The sequence below is a fragment of the Scatophagus argus genome, chromosome 10 (genome assembly GCF_020382885.2).
Source record: "Scatophagus argus isolate fScaArg1 chromosome 10, fScaArg1.pri, whole genome shotgun sequence".
Taxonomy (NCBI): Eukaryota; Metazoa; Chordata; class Actinopteri; family Scatophagidae; genus Scatophagus; species Scatophagus argus.
This window is the reverse complement of record NC_058502.1, coordinates 17,853,519-17,872,441: the sequence shown is the minus strand read 5'-3', so window position 1 is coordinate 17,872,441 and position 18,923 is coordinate 17,853,519. Positions and strand designations below refer to the sequence as shown.

The 18,923-nt window shown below is 40.4% G+C and overlaps 1 protein-coding gene and 1 long non-coding RNA gene across 2 annotated transcripts in view; both read left to right on the top strand.

Annotated features, from left to right (window-relative positions):
* The window catches only part of LOC124066514, a 4,193-nt gene extending 3,133 nt beyond the window's left edge, over positions 1-1,060 (top strand). The window contains exon 4 of the long non-coding RNA XR_006844620.1: positions 1,007-1,060. This is a non-coding gene — a long non-coding RNA (uncharacterized LOC124066514). The remainder of the gene's footprint in view (positions 1-1,006) is intronic.
* si:dkey-192p21.6 (uncharacterized protein LOC565246 homolog) overlaps positions 1-18,923 on the top strand; it is a 25,308-nt gene extending 6,385 nt beyond the window's left edge. The window contains exons 4-16 of the mRNA XM_046402548.1: positions 1,120-1,173; positions 1,465-1,547; positions 4,453-4,529; positions 5,477-5,507; positions 5,607-5,767; positions 8,572-8,684; positions 8,922-9,043; positions 9,689-9,812; positions 9,905-9,991; positions 11,321-11,398; positions 14,593-14,663; positions 15,723-15,835; positions 17,396-18,923. Coding sequence (XP_046258504.1) covers positions 1,120-1,173; positions 1,465-1,547; positions 4,453-4,529; positions 5,477-5,507; positions 5,607-5,767; positions 8,572-8,684; positions 8,922-9,043; positions 9,689-9,812; positions 9,905-9,991; positions 11,321-11,398; positions 14,593-14,663; positions 15,723-15,835; positions 17,396-17,577 — 1,296 coding nt within the window. The 3' untranslated portion in view covers positions 17,578-18,923. The remainder of the gene's footprint in view (positions 1-1,119; positions 1,174-1,464; positions 1,548-4,452; positions 4,530-5,476; positions 5,508-5,606; positions 5,768-8,571; positions 8,685-8,921; positions 9,044-9,688; positions 9,813-9,904; positions 9,992-11,320; positions 11,399-14,592; positions 14,664-15,722; positions 15,836-17,395) is intronic.

The following is an 18,923-nucleotide window of genomic DNA, read 5'->3' as shown; positions in this document are numbered from 1 at the left end:
CCATCATAACATATTAGTGCTGGTGTCTTCCTGCTCTGGCTCTTTAAACTGCTGCATGGAGGCCAGTGAGTCAGGCTAATCCAACTGAGAGGGCAACAGGCCAGAGTCATCTCAATGCTGCCTTCACAGAGAGAGGGGAAAAAGAGACACCACCACACAGGACAGAGGATGACCCAGGACAAGAGATGCCCAGCATCGTTTTGAGGAATTCTGACCCATGTAGCAATTTGGATTTTTGCTTTTGTCAACATTTTTATGCCTCAGAATAATTAGAGTTACATAAAATACTCAAACAAGTCTGCATTACATGACTATTTTTTGTGGTTGTATACAATAGTATACTATTGTATTTTGCTATTTTATGTTTTTCCAAATATGTACTCTGTTTCAAACTCCACTTTCTTTAAAGTACAGAATGTACTGTGCAATTTCTTTAAAGTACAGAATGTACTTTAAAGAAGGCATAAAGTACAGAAAGTACTTTAAGAGAGAACTTTAATTATAATATAATCACCAGCACAGAGGAGGGTCATTTTAACTGAAGGCCAATTAGCAAAACTTGTCAGATATTAAAGAGGTCTCGTAATCAGCTCTTTGATATTTAATTATTGAAAGGAACATGAGGCAATTAATAGACAAAAAAACTGAAGCTGCACTAATCGTTATTTTTCCATTAACATCAGATGACTGCATTTGAAAGGGCTCACAGAAAATCACCTGTATTAGCATTCCCCCTCAGTTTCATTGTCTTTAAGCTCATTGTTTTGGTTTCACTGTTGGTTCAGTATTTGTGTTCTCATCAGTGAATATATCGAGATCTGATAAACCCACTGTATGCTTCATGACAGCATCAAAACACAAAGTTTGTGATCATACTGGAGCATTTAGCAGCTAAAGAGCCAAATATTTTCACAGGAGTTGGTAGGAATTTATTACATTTACATTAATGAGTTGACCAGAAACATGATTCTAAATGAATGATAATGTTGCTTCATGTTTGGTACAGGGCGGCACGGTGGTGCAGTGGTTAGCACTGTCGCTTCATACCCAGAGGGTTCCAGGTTAGAATCCCGGTCTGGGCCCTTCTGTGTGGAGTTTGCATGTTCTCCCTGTGCCTGCGTGGGTTTTCTCTGGTTACTCCGGCTTCCTCCCACAATACCAAAAACATGCACGGTAGGTTAATTGGCTACTCTACATTGTCCCTAGGTGTGAGTGTGTGGTTGTGTCTTTTCACTGCCCCCAACTGCCTGTAAAATCAGCTAATATTATCACTTTAGACTTGAAAAAGGCAGTGCAGACAGAAATGAACTACAACAACAAAGAGAAATAGCAATTAAAAGTCAAAACAATAAGGATTCAATATATGTGGTCACACATGGTGAGTCACCAAATGTTGCTACTTTCTATACGGCCTTATATGACCCATACTGCATTATTATGTCTGTCCTCTGATTGATTCTGCAGGATGGAGCACGTGGTTGTGAAGCTGAGCACAGTACCACTGAAGCTAAACAAAAACGGCTGCGCTCACTGGACACGTTCCGAGGGTATGTATGCCATCAACAACCATTCTGTTTATCACTCTATCACCACATGTGGTTCACATGCTAAATCTTTTTATAGAGCAGTCTGAGGCATGATGAAGATCCACAGGCCCAGCATAATGAATAATTACAGGGGTCACAGTCTGGCCACATGCTCCCCCAAGCTTTTGTTATCAGGCGGTATAGCTTAGGGCATGATTTTTGATATCAGCGCGTCCCGGGTTTGGAACAGTGTGTTTCTGTTGGGCAGGAGTGATGCATGTGATTGAATCTGGGCTCCCTGCTAGCCTTAATTGTGGCCTGGGGGTCGACACAAAGCACTCCTCTCTGGAAACAGGATGCTGGTGTGGCTTTGACCTCCCCTTCGCCAAATAATTGATGTAATAATACCGTCAACATATCAGCACACATCCACACGGCCATAGATCTCCTGCCAAAATGGAATGAGAGGAAATCCAGCAGCACGGAGACAGCATCCAGCAGACGATTGGCATCTTCTCCATCTGTGGCTTCCTTTTAGATGAAAAGCCATCTGAAACCACTGTGGATATGGGCTAAATTCAAAGGACCACAAACTTTTATTTAGTTTGGAATCTGAACCGGTTGATTACATTTCCGCCAACATTTGCAAAGGTTCAAGCAAAGGATACATTATGAGTTCATTTCCCTTTAGTTACACTTCCTGCTGCAGTCCTCTTCAATCTTATCTGAAACGTCACTCTGGGGTTACAGATATCTGTGGAATATTGATGTCCTGATACTGGAAATTCTCATACCTGACAACACACTTAATCAAACTGTGACTCAAGGCCCAAGATTAACGCTCTGTGTGCCTCCTCAGCCGCTGTGACTTATGATCCACACCCTTGATAAGTAACAACTTTCTACAAAGAACAGACACATCAGTCATCTGCCATAAATGCTGAGACATTTCAGAAGGCTAAAGGCTTTTCTTCAGAGCCGAAAGGTTTTTCTGATCATTGCTCAAGCTACACTGACATGATATACAGAGAACAGTAGGGTACGCTTGTACGTTAATTTTTCTAAAAGGATTTGTATTTTAATCTTGTGGCACACTGCTAAAAGCCTGTCCCCTATTTCCTTACTGTGAAAAAATCGCACCGTCAGTAGTTTGCAGTGCCATACGACAGAGGGAACAACTATTACAGAAAAACAATGGATTGTCAGTTCCTTTTAACACCAGGTGGCTGAATCATTCTGTGCCTTATTTTGACTAAGCTCCAGGTTGTCCTCTGCTTAAGTTTCAGATAGACTCTGAAGTTTGGCCACTAAAAGAACCCTGGCATTTCAGCTTAAGAAGTAATTTATTATGACTAGATTGGGTGTCCATGTGCTTGATATGGCCTGCACTGTAGGTAACTCAATACTCTGCAGCGATGGAGTGTAACTATCCATTTGCAACGGCCAAATGTACTAAGCTAACACTCTAATTGGTAATGCATGTACAGTGATTCAAATCAAAGAAGTCCATAAGCGTCTATCAGTGATTCATAACCAGTTGTCACTGCTGCAAGAGTGACACATCTATCTGTAATCTATTAGCTATAAATAATGAATACTGATTCCCAGACATGAATTAAGTCTATTACTGGAGTGACAAATGTTCAGTGAAGAGCTTCACAGGGATATTTACAACTTCAACCTGGTTAGGAACAAAGAAACAAGCCTGCGGTGTATCAACCTGGATGTTATCTTGCATTAACTTGAGTGCAGTATGAAACAAAGTGATCCCATTACACACCATATTAATTAAGCACTTCTAGTTCCCCTTGATCATAATTAGCAACCTCTAATGTCGCTTGCGTGTGGCATTTGTAATTTAATGTGGTTCTCATTCACAATCAGACACCTAGAGTGTTTTTGATTAAAAAAATGGCCAATAAGCCCTGATATTGCAGTGGTTTTCACTGGGTAGCATCTGGCTAGTGATTTAACCGCTGTCTTTATCACTATGGCGACTAATGGATATGTTCGTCAAAATTTAAATGATAGCCTGCATGCATGTGTGTGTGCATGAGAGAGAGAAAGAGTACATGGACACGTGCAGCAGGGTCTACTCTACCTTAATAGCCCTTTTGAGATGATAGTGGACGATTAAAATCTTTTATCAGCAGGTTGGGGCTAAAAGAGCAGTAATGGCTTTGGTGCACCTCTTAATCGAATCTAGGAAGAAAAACAAGAGGAGGCAGAGGTAGATACAGTACACCTTATCAGACAGTCTTGGAGGTTGTCTTAATCTTGTTATGGCCCTAAAGACCCCCTGATGATTTTCCTTCTTTTTTATTTGATAACACATGAATCATAAGCACAAATTTAAGTGTTTAGGACCGTGCAAGGATGGAATCTGCCTCAAAGCAAACCTTCGCAGCCGCTTCACCACACAGCCATTTACATTCACCCACAAGTTTTTGTTGTGTAATGGACCCAGCCTGTTTTCTGACATGCAACACAAACACCTTTTTCCCTCCAATGTCTGATTCAGTCAAGCACTCCATCACGTGTGCTGTGTTTCAGCAGCCTTGGCCAGTGCTAGAGTATAAAGTGTATCATATATTAGAAGCAAAGTCTTTAGTCAGCACTCCTGCTTGAGGAGATCCAGAGGACAAGTGTTCATTTCCTGAGTGATTCATAATGCTTAGATTGCATTACCTTGCATTTAGGGTGTGACAGAATAAAAAGCCCCTCCTCTGGCCTCTTTAACTTGAATTTAAAACTTAATATTGCATCAACAGTAAGATGTAAATGTTAAATTCTGTATTTCATGTGTAATTGAAAACAGTTTACCATTTTCACCCCTATTTCCAATGGTCACTCTACTACATGAATGTTTATCCAGTAACTACTGACTTGGCATATAGTGTACTTAACCTTTGTACTGTCTTTGTAGGTTTGCCCTGACAGTGATGGTTTTTGTGAACTATGGTGGAGGAGGCTACTGGTTCTTCCAGCATGCACCATGGAATGGTATAAGACAATACGTAAAAATAAAAATAAGAGTTAGACTAAAACAACCTACACTTTTATATCTCTGTCTTCATTTTCCACTAACCTGCCTCTGCTATTCAAATAGATTTAACAGCTGAAAGACCCGGCAGCTCACACTAGTTGGTCTGTTTCATGGGTCAAGTGGATACTTCTAACATTAATGTGCACCTTCTTTCGCATAAAGCCAGATACAAAAGTGTGAGCTCAAGGCAATTATTCAATGGCAGCATTCTCCTCATCATGTCTGCAGCATTTCCTGACCTGTTGTCACTAATTATGATAAATGCAGTTTCAAACTAAACACACAGGATGCCATTCCTCATAGGAGCCAAGTGAAAATGCACGATCCATAGATTTTTATTGTTATTAACAACCAGGGAGGAGACGAGAAGGAGGAGGGATGAGTGTTTAAATAGCAGCTGGGAGAATATGGGGGGTGGGGGGGTTATTTCGCCGTCACTGAGCAGCAGTCGTCTCTTGCAGCAGCATCTCTCGAGGTGCCCTGGAGCAAGGCATCTCTTACCCAGTGAGACAGCTGAATCCCTTTCTCCCTTGGTAAACCAAAGTTCCCAAAAAATGAAATCTTTGTCATCTTTTGGGAGTGTCCTCAGTTTAAATTTTATCATGGCCTCTTTGCCACATCTACAAAGATGTATTGATTTCAGGGGTAGTTTATTAATCTTCTCTTTGCTGCTAGGCCACTGCTGTCACAGGAGTGTATATATTTATTAATCACAGCTTTTCAAAATGGAAAGTTAATGACAGAAGCAGCACTTTAAGGACATAGCATTGTTCTTAATTCACCTTGTAGTCCTTTTGAATTGCAAAGATTAGAAAAGGGTAACAAATGTGAACTCTGTAATGGTATGAAATTCAGGTATGTGTGTCTCTATTGATATCAACACATGCATCTGGATTTGTTGCAGGTCTGACTATAGCAGATGCTGTCATGCCGTGGTATGTTTGATACAAGAGGCCTATTTTGACACACACAAATATGCGTGTTTTTGTACACATTTACATATTTTAAAAGGGTAACACTGCTGTTTCTTCCAGGTTTGTATTTATTATCGGGACTTCAGTGGAGTTGGCTTTCAGATCTATGCAGAGGAGAGGAGTCGGCCGCCTGCAGCTGCTGCGCAAAATCACCTGGAGAACAGTCGTCCTCCTGATGCTCGGCTTCTGCTTCCTCAACTACTCTCCAAGAGATGGACCATGTAGGTTCAAAACCTGAGGCACATGATAGTTAATGGAGCACATTACATGTTTATGTGCATGTTCTGTACTGGGAAAATGATTAAAACACTGACTCTGGCATGTCTAAAAATATGTCCACTCATTACATGCACTGAAGCAGGACAGTAGAAACAGACTGTTAATGCAACTGTTCATCTTAGTAAAAAAAAAAACTACCTCAGAACTGACATAAAACAATATATGTCATGAGTCCTAGTTAGTCCTCGTTAATTAAATGAAAGGCAATTAATTGGCAGCTATTCCTAATGTTGATTGAGTGTTTCAGAATCAAAATCAGAATCAAAGAATTGTCTTTATTGCCATGTAAATGAAGAGGTTTCACATTACTAGGAATTTGTCTTGGTGATTGGTGCATACATAGAACGTAAGATCGAGTAACATGTAATAGTAGAATAAAATAAAATAAAATAAAATAGAATAGAATAAGGTAAGACAAAAGACAGGTAAAATAAATATGATTCTGGAGGTAGTACAAAAGTGAGGTAGTACAGGGTGGAAGTATAGTGCAAGTAAGTGAGGTAAACGGTGCAAATGGTCAGCAGGTGGATAATGACATGAGCATACATCAGTGCCTGTACTGAGGTAACTAAAGTGCAGAGCAGTATGTTAGTCAGTATGTTAGTCAGTTGGTGTTCAACAGTCCAACAGCAGAGGGGAAGAAGCTGTTCTTGTGGTGTGAAGTTTTGGTCCGAATGGACCGTAACCTCCTGCCTGAAGGGAGTTTCTCAAAGAGTCTGTGTCCAGGGTGAGAAGGGCTTCTGTCATTTTCACAAAAGAATCGATGGCCCTTCATTCTAAAATTCCTTATTTGACTGCTCTTTGTACAAAACATGGATTAATAATGGCTTGGGTTGCAGGAATTTTCCCCTGTTTTGATTGAATAATCAATGAATCAAAAAAATGTTCGATTATCATTAGCTGCAGCCCAAGACAGGCGTAAAATAAGGCTTGTATTTGATATGTTCATGATATGCACAACACTAAAAGTCGCGTAACAAAGATTTTCCAAGTGTTTGGATCCAAATTAATGATACAAGTCAAAGCTGCAGGGCTGTGTTGGGGTTAAAGGAGGGAAAGCAGGCTGAAAATTCCCTTTTCATCTCCCACCTGGGGATGCACAAGGCGCCCTTCACACATTAGCCATCCCCAGTGCTAATGGACTTTCCTGGGTGGATGTCTGTGTAACTGGGTTAACAAAAATATTGTTATTGTGTGTGCAGTCTCAAAATCCAGCACCAGGGGACGTTTAACAGGGGCAGATTGAGCAAAAACAACCGCTGTGGTAATGGACAATTACAAACAGATAGTGTTACACCCTTCAGCCCCATGCAGCTGCTGCAGAGGCTGCTGCTGGATCTGATCATAACAGCACAGTGACTTTTACCATAAACTGCAGCTTTGCCCTCCGTCTCCAAGGACGTCCTCGGCAGTTTAGTCCCAGGTTTTGATCTAATAAGAGAATGGAGTCACATCAGCTCAATATGTGAAACCATTTCAATGTCAGACGAAACCGAAGAATGTGTTAACCTTTGACACCAGCTATGAATCATTTCAAATTAAGGATTTTATGGTTAGAAGTCAAAATTGCCACGGAAGCAGTGTTGAAGCCCTTGAAACTTCAATGTTAGTTATTTTATTAACATTTAGCCAACTCAGGTAAAGACTTACACACTTTTTGGTTTAGAAAACTATAAAGTACCCGATTTAATGGATTCTATTAGATAAACTCGAAAATTCATTGTGGTAAAGCTAAAACACAACTCTTTTATGTACACACAGATATTCTTTTACATAAGTGACAATGTGTTTTTAAGATTTTAATATCTTAATTATCTTAACATTCTTATATCTTCATTTATTTCTGTGAGTTACAAGAAAAGATCAGTCTACTGAGGATGAGGTCAGAAAGTCAGATTGGAGCCTCTACTATTAAGCAGCCTTGATGTTCAATTGAAAAAAAAAAAAATACCTTTTTTGAAAAGTTTTCAGCTCTGCTATGTGCTCTACTTTCTGATAGCTTTATTCAGAACTGTTCACTTCCTCCATTGAATCATTATTTTATTCAATCTATCGCTGAAAGTACTCCGAGATGGGAGGCAGACAGCAAAGCTTTCACTTCTTAAATGATATTGAACCTCAAAAAGGTTTTCAATTTCATACAGAAAAAAACATGCACAGAGTGATCAAAAAGTGAAACAAAAGTTACAGCTTAAGTTTCCTGCAGTTCCCTTTCAAAGTGTGTCTTTCAAGATGATTTTTCTTTGAGTTTGTGGCTTATCAGATCCAGTAAATGATCTTGGTGGGGGGTCTAACCTGCAGTTTTAGCAAATGTGTCATAAGTAAGAGCTTCCTGTGAAAGGAGAGATTTCCTCCTCTTATTTGATTTGTCCGGCTCAGTGATTGGGATTACATTGTTTTTACAGCACTTTGTGTGGCAAAGAGGTTTTCAATTAACTAATGTGTAGATTATCATCAATCTCTCCTCTCCAATTTGTCAAGACTGAGAGATAACTGGGAATCTTTGATTAGCTTCCCACATTCTTGACACGTCCACATCCTGAAGCCTGACACCATTTCCCAGTGGGCTGTGCTGTCCATCATTCTCCTGCAGGAAGTAGTAGCACTGGGATGTTCTCCTGTTCAATATTATCAATTTCCCGATTTATAATTTGCTCAAATCAGCAGGAATGGTTCTACACCACTGCACCACTGAGTGTTAAGGCACACATGAGGTTCATGCTGCATGTTGTTGCTTGTGCTTCAGTGTCATCGTCCTGGCTGAGGATCCCTGGAGTGCTGCAACGTCTGGGCTTCACCTACTTTGTTCTGTCTGTTCTGCAGACTTTCTGGGGCCAGAAAGAAATCCCGCTGACAACGGTGAGCAACTCTGTCAAGTTCACTTTAGTCTGTCATGACACACTGAGAATAAAAACCTGAAACAGCTAATTTGCTGTGGGCGCCATGTCTCTCCAAGCCCAGTTGTGTTACTTAGAGTTTTGTTTTTTTTTTCCTTATTGCTTGGATAACTGGCTAATCCTATACCAACATTAAAAAGTGTGTAAAAGACTAGCAGTTTTGTACTTTCAGACAATATTTGTTTACTGTATAATGCAGCATCACTGGTGGAGCCCCATCCAGGATGTGGTCCTTTTTGGGCCTCAGTGGCTTATTATCATCCTGCTGGAGACTCTTTGGCTCTGCATCACTTTGCTCATGCCTGTACCTAACTGCCCCACGTAAGTCCAAGCAAAGCCCCTGCGATGTAAGTGACTAAATCCAATCTACATATTAGTCCACTGTACATATTTGCTAAAATCTAAAATTTCACCTGTCTCTCTATGCTGAAATAATCTCTAGTTGGGGCCGTTGTGCTGCAGCAGAGGTGTTGGTGTGCACCTCGTGTTATGAACCACCATGATTTATGGGCCTGTGGTGGATGCTTCACAGGGCATAATTAGCCAATCTCAGTCTGTCATGTGCAATAAGAGGAGCGGAGGCAGAGGATCCATCTTCCTCGCTCGAGTCTTCTGCTCAGTGCTGCTTTTTTGTGTGAGGTTTTTTCCCATTTCGGTGGCCTTGTGTTAGAATGTGCTTTTACCCACAGCACTTTTTTTTTTCTTTTTCAGCATCCAACTGGTTTTTATTTTTGAATGGAGTGTGAGGATGTGTGGTGAACACAAATATCATACAAAGCTTAAAAAATGCTGACCATCAGTTAGAGAGACCTGTCTGAGCAGCTTCCCTCAGTGAAATCAGTGTCATGTTCCTAAAATTCATTTTTAGAGCCTTGCATGTTTTAGCTTTTGATCCTTCTTAAATATTTTGTTACTTTTGTTATGAAATGTCTTATTCTTTTCTTAAACTGCGTTGTTTGTTATTAGAGGGTATTTGGGAGCTGGTGGAATTGGTGATAATGGCCTATACCCAAACTGCACTGGAGGCGCAGCGGGATACATTGATAGATGGATGTTTGGTGATAACATGTACAAATACCCCACATGCAAAGTAAGATCTTTTTCATACACCATTCTGTTATTATTAATGCTGTTATTTTATCATTTAATACCAGTGAAGCAATCTTTTTGGTCTTCTTCTAGGAAATGTATCACACCACGCAGCCCTTTGACCCAGAGGGGGTTCTGGGTACAATCAACTCCATTGTCATGGGATTCCTGGGGATGCAGGTAAGATGGATCATTTATTGCTCCTGTATGATTCAACAAGTGGTGCAATAGTATTCGTATTACATCAGCATTTCTTTAAAGTATCCATATTATTCTTTTGTCATTATTTAGTTCCAAATTTCCTGTTGGTTGGAATAGGGATGATTTTCTTCATGATGTTGTATTTTGCAAAAATATTGATTAGATTAGTTAAAATCTTATTTAAGGTTCAGGACAGCCTTTCATTTGTTTAATGTGTGATGCTCAAACAGTTTTAAATTCACATTTGAAAAACTCACCATTTTCATCAGAAATAAATGTTGTATGCAAGCTAGTACAAAACTGTTGCCAGCAAAAAACCTGGAAAGGCTTCTTTAAGCATACATTTGTTTTGTGTTTCATAAATGTCTTTATTTTAATATAGAAAACAAAATTTAATTCACCTGCGTTGTAGTCAGTGGTGACAGGAATATGACATTTTAACCACTAAAAGTGAGTGTCAGAAGACTGTGTTGTTTTGTGATTTGAATGAAGTGCCCCTTTCATCCTCACAAATGGCCCCTGATTGGCTGAGAGCAGCCGCTTCTTTTACTCGGACGGAACCGCACTCCGCTCAGTGAAAGCTTACTGATCAAATGCAGAAAACAGATGTAAAAGACTAACTCTGTTGTTTTGCAAAAAGAAACCAATCGCTTCACTTAATATTTATGTTTGGTGTTGATCATGCGAATGTGGCATTTCTATATCAGAGTTTTTTTTAGAGGATCAGTCATTATTAATATTAATAACAACATATTTTAGACAGTAAGACTAGAGTTAATTCTGTACTTAAATGAAGATTTTGTGAGAGACCATTTCCTGCTTGATTCAAAGTGCACAGCTGCCCTCCTTATTTGACAAAATGTTGTCAGACAGTGAGGAGAGAGCTTTTAGTCTTTAAGGCTGAGTCTCTGATGGCGACAGTGTCACTTATAACCATTTGTGTTGTGGGAAGTTGCCACGCAAAAGCAGCTACATTACTCAATTCCCAGTGGGCGGTTAGCACTGAGCCCTTCAGTCAGCGAGTCTTAGACGACACGCCAGGTGTCCGCTGCCCTCCTCTGTGTTCTTCCATGCTAACATCCTCAGCTGAAACATATTCATCATCACCAAATTAATCAGAGGGTGTGGATGACTTACACCTCACATCTGGCTCAACAGCATAGGAGAAATGTGACCGCCATGCCAGGGACACAGCATTGACACCCACATCCCAGGCATATTTAGTTACCCAAGGACAAATACATAGACATACCGCTTGTTGGTGTTTACAGGGTATTTCTAATTAAATGTCTGCCTCCTTCTCCACAGGCCGGGAAAATTATCATTTTCTACAAGGAGAAGAACATCCACGTCCTCTGTCGATTCCTAGTCTGGGCCATCCTCCTGGTATGCTACATCATGTGCAGGTTTTAAACACAGCCGTTAAAGTAAGACAGCAATTCACCCGAAAAATCTTCTGTGACTCACACAGAGTTGAGCACTTTTATGTTCTTGCTGTTCTGCTTCCCCTTGCAGGTAAACGCTGCGACTTATTTTCCGGCTGAGTATTAGTCGTAGCCAATGAAGCCATTTGTTAGCCGGACTTGGTGTGTGATCTCAGAACAATTAAACAACTTCCATGTGTGGCTGTGTTTCCGGGCAGACATGTATATCGAGCGCCTCAGGCAGACTCACACTGTCTCTCACTGCCTGTGTTTCACATGTGGTTTTAGATTAGAAGAACTGTGCACATTACCTAGAGGCTACTGTAGGTAATGTGCACAGTAGCATGTGATGAAGAGCATAAATTCATATAGCTGAGTACTAAATCTCAGCAAACTTTGCAGACCAGTCAGAAGACTACATGAATAAAGTGGTAAAACAGAAATCAATTTAGATTTTCATTAAAATTCTGAATAAAAAGATGTGTTCCTCATGAATCTGCTCAGATAGCATCTGAGGTCGTATCCGTTTTGGATCTGTTGCCATTCTGGGTGGTCTAAAACACACAAAGAGGCAAGCTGGCCTCTGTTTCATTTAGAGGTGGAATGTGTCCCACAGGGAGAAACATGGTGTTATACGAAACGGCCCTTTTTGCACGTCTAAACCTGTGACAGGCTGTTTGTATGCTCTAACGAGATTGCATATCCATGCAGAAAAGCGAGGCTTCGCTGAGCTGCGCGTGGCCACAGTTTTTATGTAAGTACAGTGAGATGCTGCAGGGATGTAGCTCGTTTGCAAAACGGGGTTAGTAGAAGCCTGCGTGCTTTGGAGGCAGACATCCTGAACTGGCAGTCCTTTGACCTGGAGCGATGATGGAGCTGGAGGAGCTGGCTGCATCACTCAGCCTTTGAAATCAAACTGTGCAGGATGAAAAGAAGGGGCCTGTAGACACAGCCAGAGAAAAATATACAAAAACAGTAACAGATCCTATTAGTTTTAAGTTATGTATTACTGTGACTTTTCTGTAATTTTAGATATCAGGTTCCTTCAAATTGGAATGTGTAACTAATCAAAGTGTTTAAACCACAATGAACGTTCTTAAATTAAACAAACTACTTACCTTCTTCTTATCAGTACAAGATCTGTCTGTAGAAGTGTCACATCAAGTCAGATTTATTTATGTAGCTCAGAATCACAGCCCAATAGCTGGTGATTTCGTGCCCAGTTGCACAGTGGGGGCCGCAATTTATGATATATATAGTTATATAGTTTAGCATGTTAGGATGCATTTAGGCTAACATTTGCATTGAACACAAAGTAGAACTGAGGCTGATATAATCAGTTTAGCAGTTAAGTTAAGTTATTACAATTTATTACAGTTCATGTTGAGGTGGGCACAAATGTCTGTATTCAATTTCATGGCGATCCATCTAATAGATGTAATTTTTATTCTCTATAAATGTTGACCTCATGGTGCTGCTAGGGTTCAAGTCAGTGGATCACCAAAGTGTTTAAAATTCATCAACTGGGTACCATGAATGTCTGTCCTAGATTTTGTGTTAATCAGTCTAAGAGTTATCTAAGATGTCGAAATTTATTTGTTCAGTCTGTTTTCAGTCTCTAGACTTACCGTGTTTGTGAATCAAAAAAAAGTCCTGTTCATGTGAGAAACAATTGGGATTCTGTTGTGAGAATTTAATGTCATTAACCTCAATTCTTAAATGACAAATCGCCCCCTTTTGTCGCCTGGTGCTGAATCTTATTGACTATCATTGTGGCGCGAGTGACCGGAGGGAGGTGAAATAAATTAGATCCATTTGGTTTCTCCCAGAGGCACAGAGTGATAAAGTAACACGTGATGAAATAAATAAACATTAGGCTTTTATGTTTTTCCAGTGTATCTTGTGGTTCATCAGTTAATGCAACATAGAAATTGTTGATGCTACTCAAGATTATGATGTTGGAGATGTTATATTCAGGATCATAAAGTCTTTAGTGATGCATCAATACAAGGATTTAAAATCCTGTTCAGCAGAAACAGGGACTAACAATAAAATAGATTTTCTCACATTGCAGTGGTTGACAGGGAGTTATTGATTCTGGGGACAGATACGGACCGTGTATAAAGAATGAATACAGCGTATAATCACATATGGTCTTTATTGTTTAATCTCGGCAAAGTTAAATGTATATTTAGCCTCTCAAAGTGTTTTCTCCAACAAAGGAAGCAAAATTAGTTTTAGTGGTTGGCCTGCTCTTGATATTGACTTCTCTAATACGATTTTGCCTCAGAGGGGAGGCAGGAAACAGAACTGGACTGCTTTTTGTTTCAAGCATGTGCTCTTGACATTAGCAGGTCTCCTCAGTGGAGGAGGGAGCTCATTTCTGCACGCAGCCAACCACAGGATTGATATTATGCACAGGAGGTTCACAAAGAACCAGAACGCATTGATACAGTAAACAAGAAGCTAGATTTTACACCACAGTACACTATACTGTGATTTCTGAAGAGGATTGATATTTAGAGGCGGCCATGCATCTTCCTCCTAATAAACAACAGCCCCTGTTAATTAAAGTCCAACGATCAGGCTCCAGAAGTGAGAGATTGAAATTGAGCGATTGCCCCACATACCAGCCCCATCCCACATCCTGCTGCCTGGATAGCCTGGAGACTCAATCCAGCCCCGACTAGGCTATTTCCACACCATCGATTCTGTCATCTATACACATGATGGATATCCACCTAACAAGCATGTTTGGATTCTGATCTACTGCCCTGGCTTTCTCTGCACAGCGCAAAATGTTTCCCCAAGTGTCTAAATCATATGTAAAAGTAAATAGATGAGAGAATAAAAGCTTTTATTGATGCAAAGTTCATCAGATCATGCACAGTTCCTCTGTATCGTGGTTAAGCAGCTCGGCCTCTGATGGGTGTTTCTCTGTAGGCGGCTCTCTCTGAAGTGCACAGCATTCCAGAGTGGATGGTCAGCTTGGCATGTTTGCAGTCCGACATTGTGTGTGTGACTTGATGGGTCTTGTTCGTCCGACTCTCAGATAATCGTTTCATCTTGATTCTCTTGCCTCACGTTTTAGCAGCCCTGTACGGCTTACTTTATCGTCCTGCATCGATTTGAAATCTGTTTCATTTCCACCCTTAGGGAATCTGCGCAGCCATCCTTTCTAAGTGCACACGAGACGGAGGATTTATACCTGTCAATAAAAACCTTTGGTAAGTGCTTCCTGACCCTCTAAATCCAGCCACTTTTCCTCACAAAAGAAAGGATGGGTTTCCAACAGGCACAAATCAAGGCTGCTAAAACATGCGTTTACTTACCTCTAACGACAGCCACAACTGTAAATAATCACCCAGCGGGCTGTCAGGAGTGTGGGGTGAAGCGGTTATACATCCTCCCAGCATGATCACTCTTCCTTACGGCCAGAAAAATAAAGAATGTTTTATCCTCTCTACTCGGCTACACATTTTACCAGCCCTGTGTGATGGAAAGGGATCCGGCTCTGGGAAAAGCATCCATATAACCACAGTGTAGTCTAACTGCCCCCAAACCATCATATGCGTTTTTGGAAAAACAAGGCATGGCATCTTATAATTGTTTGTAATGATTTTGCATGAAATACAGCAATTACTCCCTCTGATATGGATCACTTTACAGCCTATGCATTTGCTCCACTTCCACATTTCCCTTAATATGATGTGAATCATTTTAATGTTGCAGCAGGAAGAATACCATTTCATCTGTGATGTGTAAGCAAATTCTTCATGATGTTCCACAGGGGCCCCCCCGCTCATCCCTTGCCATTACCTGCCTGGCTTTTATAGGCTGTTCATCATGCACAGGTTATTGAGCTCTTGAGTACGAGTCCCTGCCTGGATGTCTAGAAGTAATTAACTCCCAGCCAAGAGTCCTTTTTGGCCCCACTTCAGCTGAGATAAAAAAAATAGAAAAGCCCACTGCAAGGAGGCTTCGGGAGGCGGCCATTTTACATCAGATGATATTACATCAAACATTCTTGCACTTAGGAGCAGACAGGGACATGACTGGCTGGCACAGCTCCACAGGGCACATGCCAAGGATCCACTGCTGATGCTTTAGACCAATACAGCAATGTGTCCTGCAGTTTGTTGGACTGTCTCGAGACTCCAGGGTGTTGTCTACCTGCAGAACTGGATTGATAGATTTTGTGTTCTTACACCCTTGTTCAAATTATTCAAACATTTTAGTGATGCCCGTATGCTGTTCTTGTAAAGTGTTGTTGATCTGTTTTCCAGGTCGCTGTCCTATGTGATGTGTATGGGCTGTTTCTCCTTCCTGCTGCTGGGAAGCATGTACTTTGTCACAGATATTAAGGGTTGGTGGGACGGACAGCCATTCATATACCCAGGTACCGTTTATTCACAAATCAAAGGGCTCAGTGTATTGTACTGTTGTATATGCTTTGGTTTTAATACAAACCTCAGAAACATAAATGCACACAATCATGACCACAATAATTGATTTTTTTGTATTAGCGATGGATGGGACAGGATTACTTAGAGATGAGCTCACAAAGGATTATCACAAAACTTTGCAGGTCTAATCAGCTCCGCTGTGCATTTTAATATCTTTTAGCTTCTTGTTTTGGTTTTTCAGACCATAATTTTACTGCTTTGGTTAAGTCTATTAACATGTGTCTATTGCGTGGTATTTCTATACACATGCAGTCTTTTTCTGTAAAAGTGCTCTAAAAGTCCACGTTACGCTGCCTATCCAGCATCAGCTAGAAGTTAGCCACTAGCTGGTAAACATAGTGGAGCATTCAGCTGTTAAGAGTTAGATATTATCTGTGGGGAGCAATAAAGAGGAAAAGGAGAGCCGCTATTTAACTTACATTCACCAAGGGGACAAGAACACGACTCCGAATGAATATTAACGTTGCACATTATCTGCTGGATGTGTAGGCTGAAAGGGAAGCTGTTTTTCTAACAAATCATTATTCATCATTCATTTGTCATTTCAACTGTAAAAATGGTAGTATATTGTATTATTGTATTGATAGCTTGTTTACTCTGCCATGAAGTGACCAACATATGAGATAATGTGGGTTAAATGAACTTTCTGGTTTCAATATTTCATCCAAACATCCTTCTCATAATTGTACCCTTTTTTGGACAGGACTTTAAGCTAGATTTGGGCTTATTTCACTACATCCAGTGAGGTAATTCAGGAAACATGAACTCTGCTTTGGGCAAGCAAATGCCAAACTGTTTTACAGGAGTCATTTAAAAAGGCTTGTCTGTCTCAGAGTTTGACCAGAGGTACATACGGCAAGTAGCCTTCATGGATTGGCTGTTGTAGTTAACTGCATAGGGGATCTGCTTCCAAGGTAACTTGCCAGCTACCCAACTTGTCTATTCATAAACATTCAGTACCTAATATAATGGTATTTATTTTACATGTTGCAAGATTCGGCTTCAAAAGCTTGATTTCTTTGTATGTAATCACTGTTTTGGTCTGACTGCCATCTATGTTGTTATTTGTTTATGTGGTACATTTATATACATGTAGACACTGAAAATCTCACATTGATTTTCTTTTCTGTTCATTATTACATGAACTGTTTACTCTCTTTACTCTTCCAGCTATACTGAGTAATTGCCAAGAATATTGTCACATCCTGTCCATGGGCTGTATGCTAGGTTTTATTGGAGTTAAAGACAACAGTTTGAAATAATTAATGTAAAAAAAGAAATTAATTCTAAAAGCTTTTGAAGCTTTGCACGGTTTGCTCCAGTATACTTGTTTTGTCTGAATACACATTTTCCAGAACTCTACAGCTGGAGGTGGTGAGTGCAGAGGTGGATGTCTGATGAAGAGTGGTTGAAATATACAGACATTTTCCTTTTAAACAGAAGAGTTCTCTTCAGTAACTACTTCTGTTTGTCATTTCCCCTCTTCTCCTCAGGGATGAACTCCATCTTTGTATATGTTGGCCACTCTATCCTGGGTTTCTACTTCCCGTTCAGCTGGGAGATGCGCTTCCAGGAGAGCCACTGGGAGTGGCTCTTCCAAAGCCTGTGGGGAACTGCACTGTGGGTGCTCATTGCTTACCTGCTGTACAGGAAGAAATTCTTCCTCAAAATATAAACCAGCATTATTGTCTGTCCACTTTTTATTCTGTCAATGCTATTATATTATTTTTCAGTTCTAAACAAACACTTTTCATGGTAAGGTATATAGATTATTATAACATCTGTGGGAGTTTTAAAAAAATCTGGCCAACTGTTCTTGGCTTGATCACTTTAGTTTACTTTTCACTGATATATGACCTACCCACGTACGTCCGAATGAATCCTACTGATACTAATGTCCAAGCCATCTGAATATTTTTTTAATCCAACAAGCTGCAGCACAGGGAGAAAAAAAAAGTGTGAAAATGCTCATCCATGAAACCCATTAAACCACCTCCCACTTTCTAAAGAAGATGTCTGTCTGCTGTCAGCGTGGGCAGCTGAATATTTATTTGATGCCACTTGTTTTGTGCACTGAATAGACTGATTAAATCAAATATACTGAGGTGGTACTTAACAAATTAGGCCGAGTGATTCCACTACACACAAGGCCAGCCATTATGAGTCTGTTGCCATGGCCACTCCTTCTCCTTCTGTGTGTGTGTATGTGTGTGTGTGTGCCGGTACCATCTGCTGTCCGAGTGACAATACTTTAATAGGGGTCAAGATGTACAGCTCACAAAGGAGTGTCATTAATGGGACAGACACCTCTTGCACTCATTGTATTGGAAAATCAGGGAAATTACACAAATCCAATTCATCAGAGAACAACAACGAGCCCCCAGGAGACTGAACATGTTTTACATCTTACATATTTCAGCTACTTACCTTCTGAAACGGGTGAATTTTATACTTGGATTATAATATTTCCACATGGTCGAGAATCAGGTTGAGTGATTTATATATATTTCTGTAGAATGTGTCCATGAATGTACTGAACACAGTCAGATCAGAGTATCGTGCCTTCAGCCTCAGGTCAGTCAGTGTGCAGATCATGAAATGAGCATCTACTTAATGAAATGAAACAGCATCATGCTCTTCTTCCAGAGTGAAATCATATTACACACTCCTCAGAAGCTGCAATAACGTTGCTTAATACGGTGTAGTGGTTTTGGTAACTGTCTTATGAACAGAGGTTGTTGTTGAATCCCTGTAGGTGCATCCTCCCCTCTTGAACAGGAATCAAGTCCGTAATTGCTTTCCCGAACTACCGTGCCAGCAATGGAAACGCATAGCTGCATCTTCATGAGATGAAAATGAAATCAATACAGACTCACCACAGAGGTCTAAAGATATCTTTTGTGCATTTGCATGGAATAATAAAGTTTTGTATTCAAGCATTTTTCTTACTCTGCGTGACTTGCAGTATCTGTAACAGCATGGTGAGCTCAAAACCCATTTCACAAACCCAAGAAGCTGTTA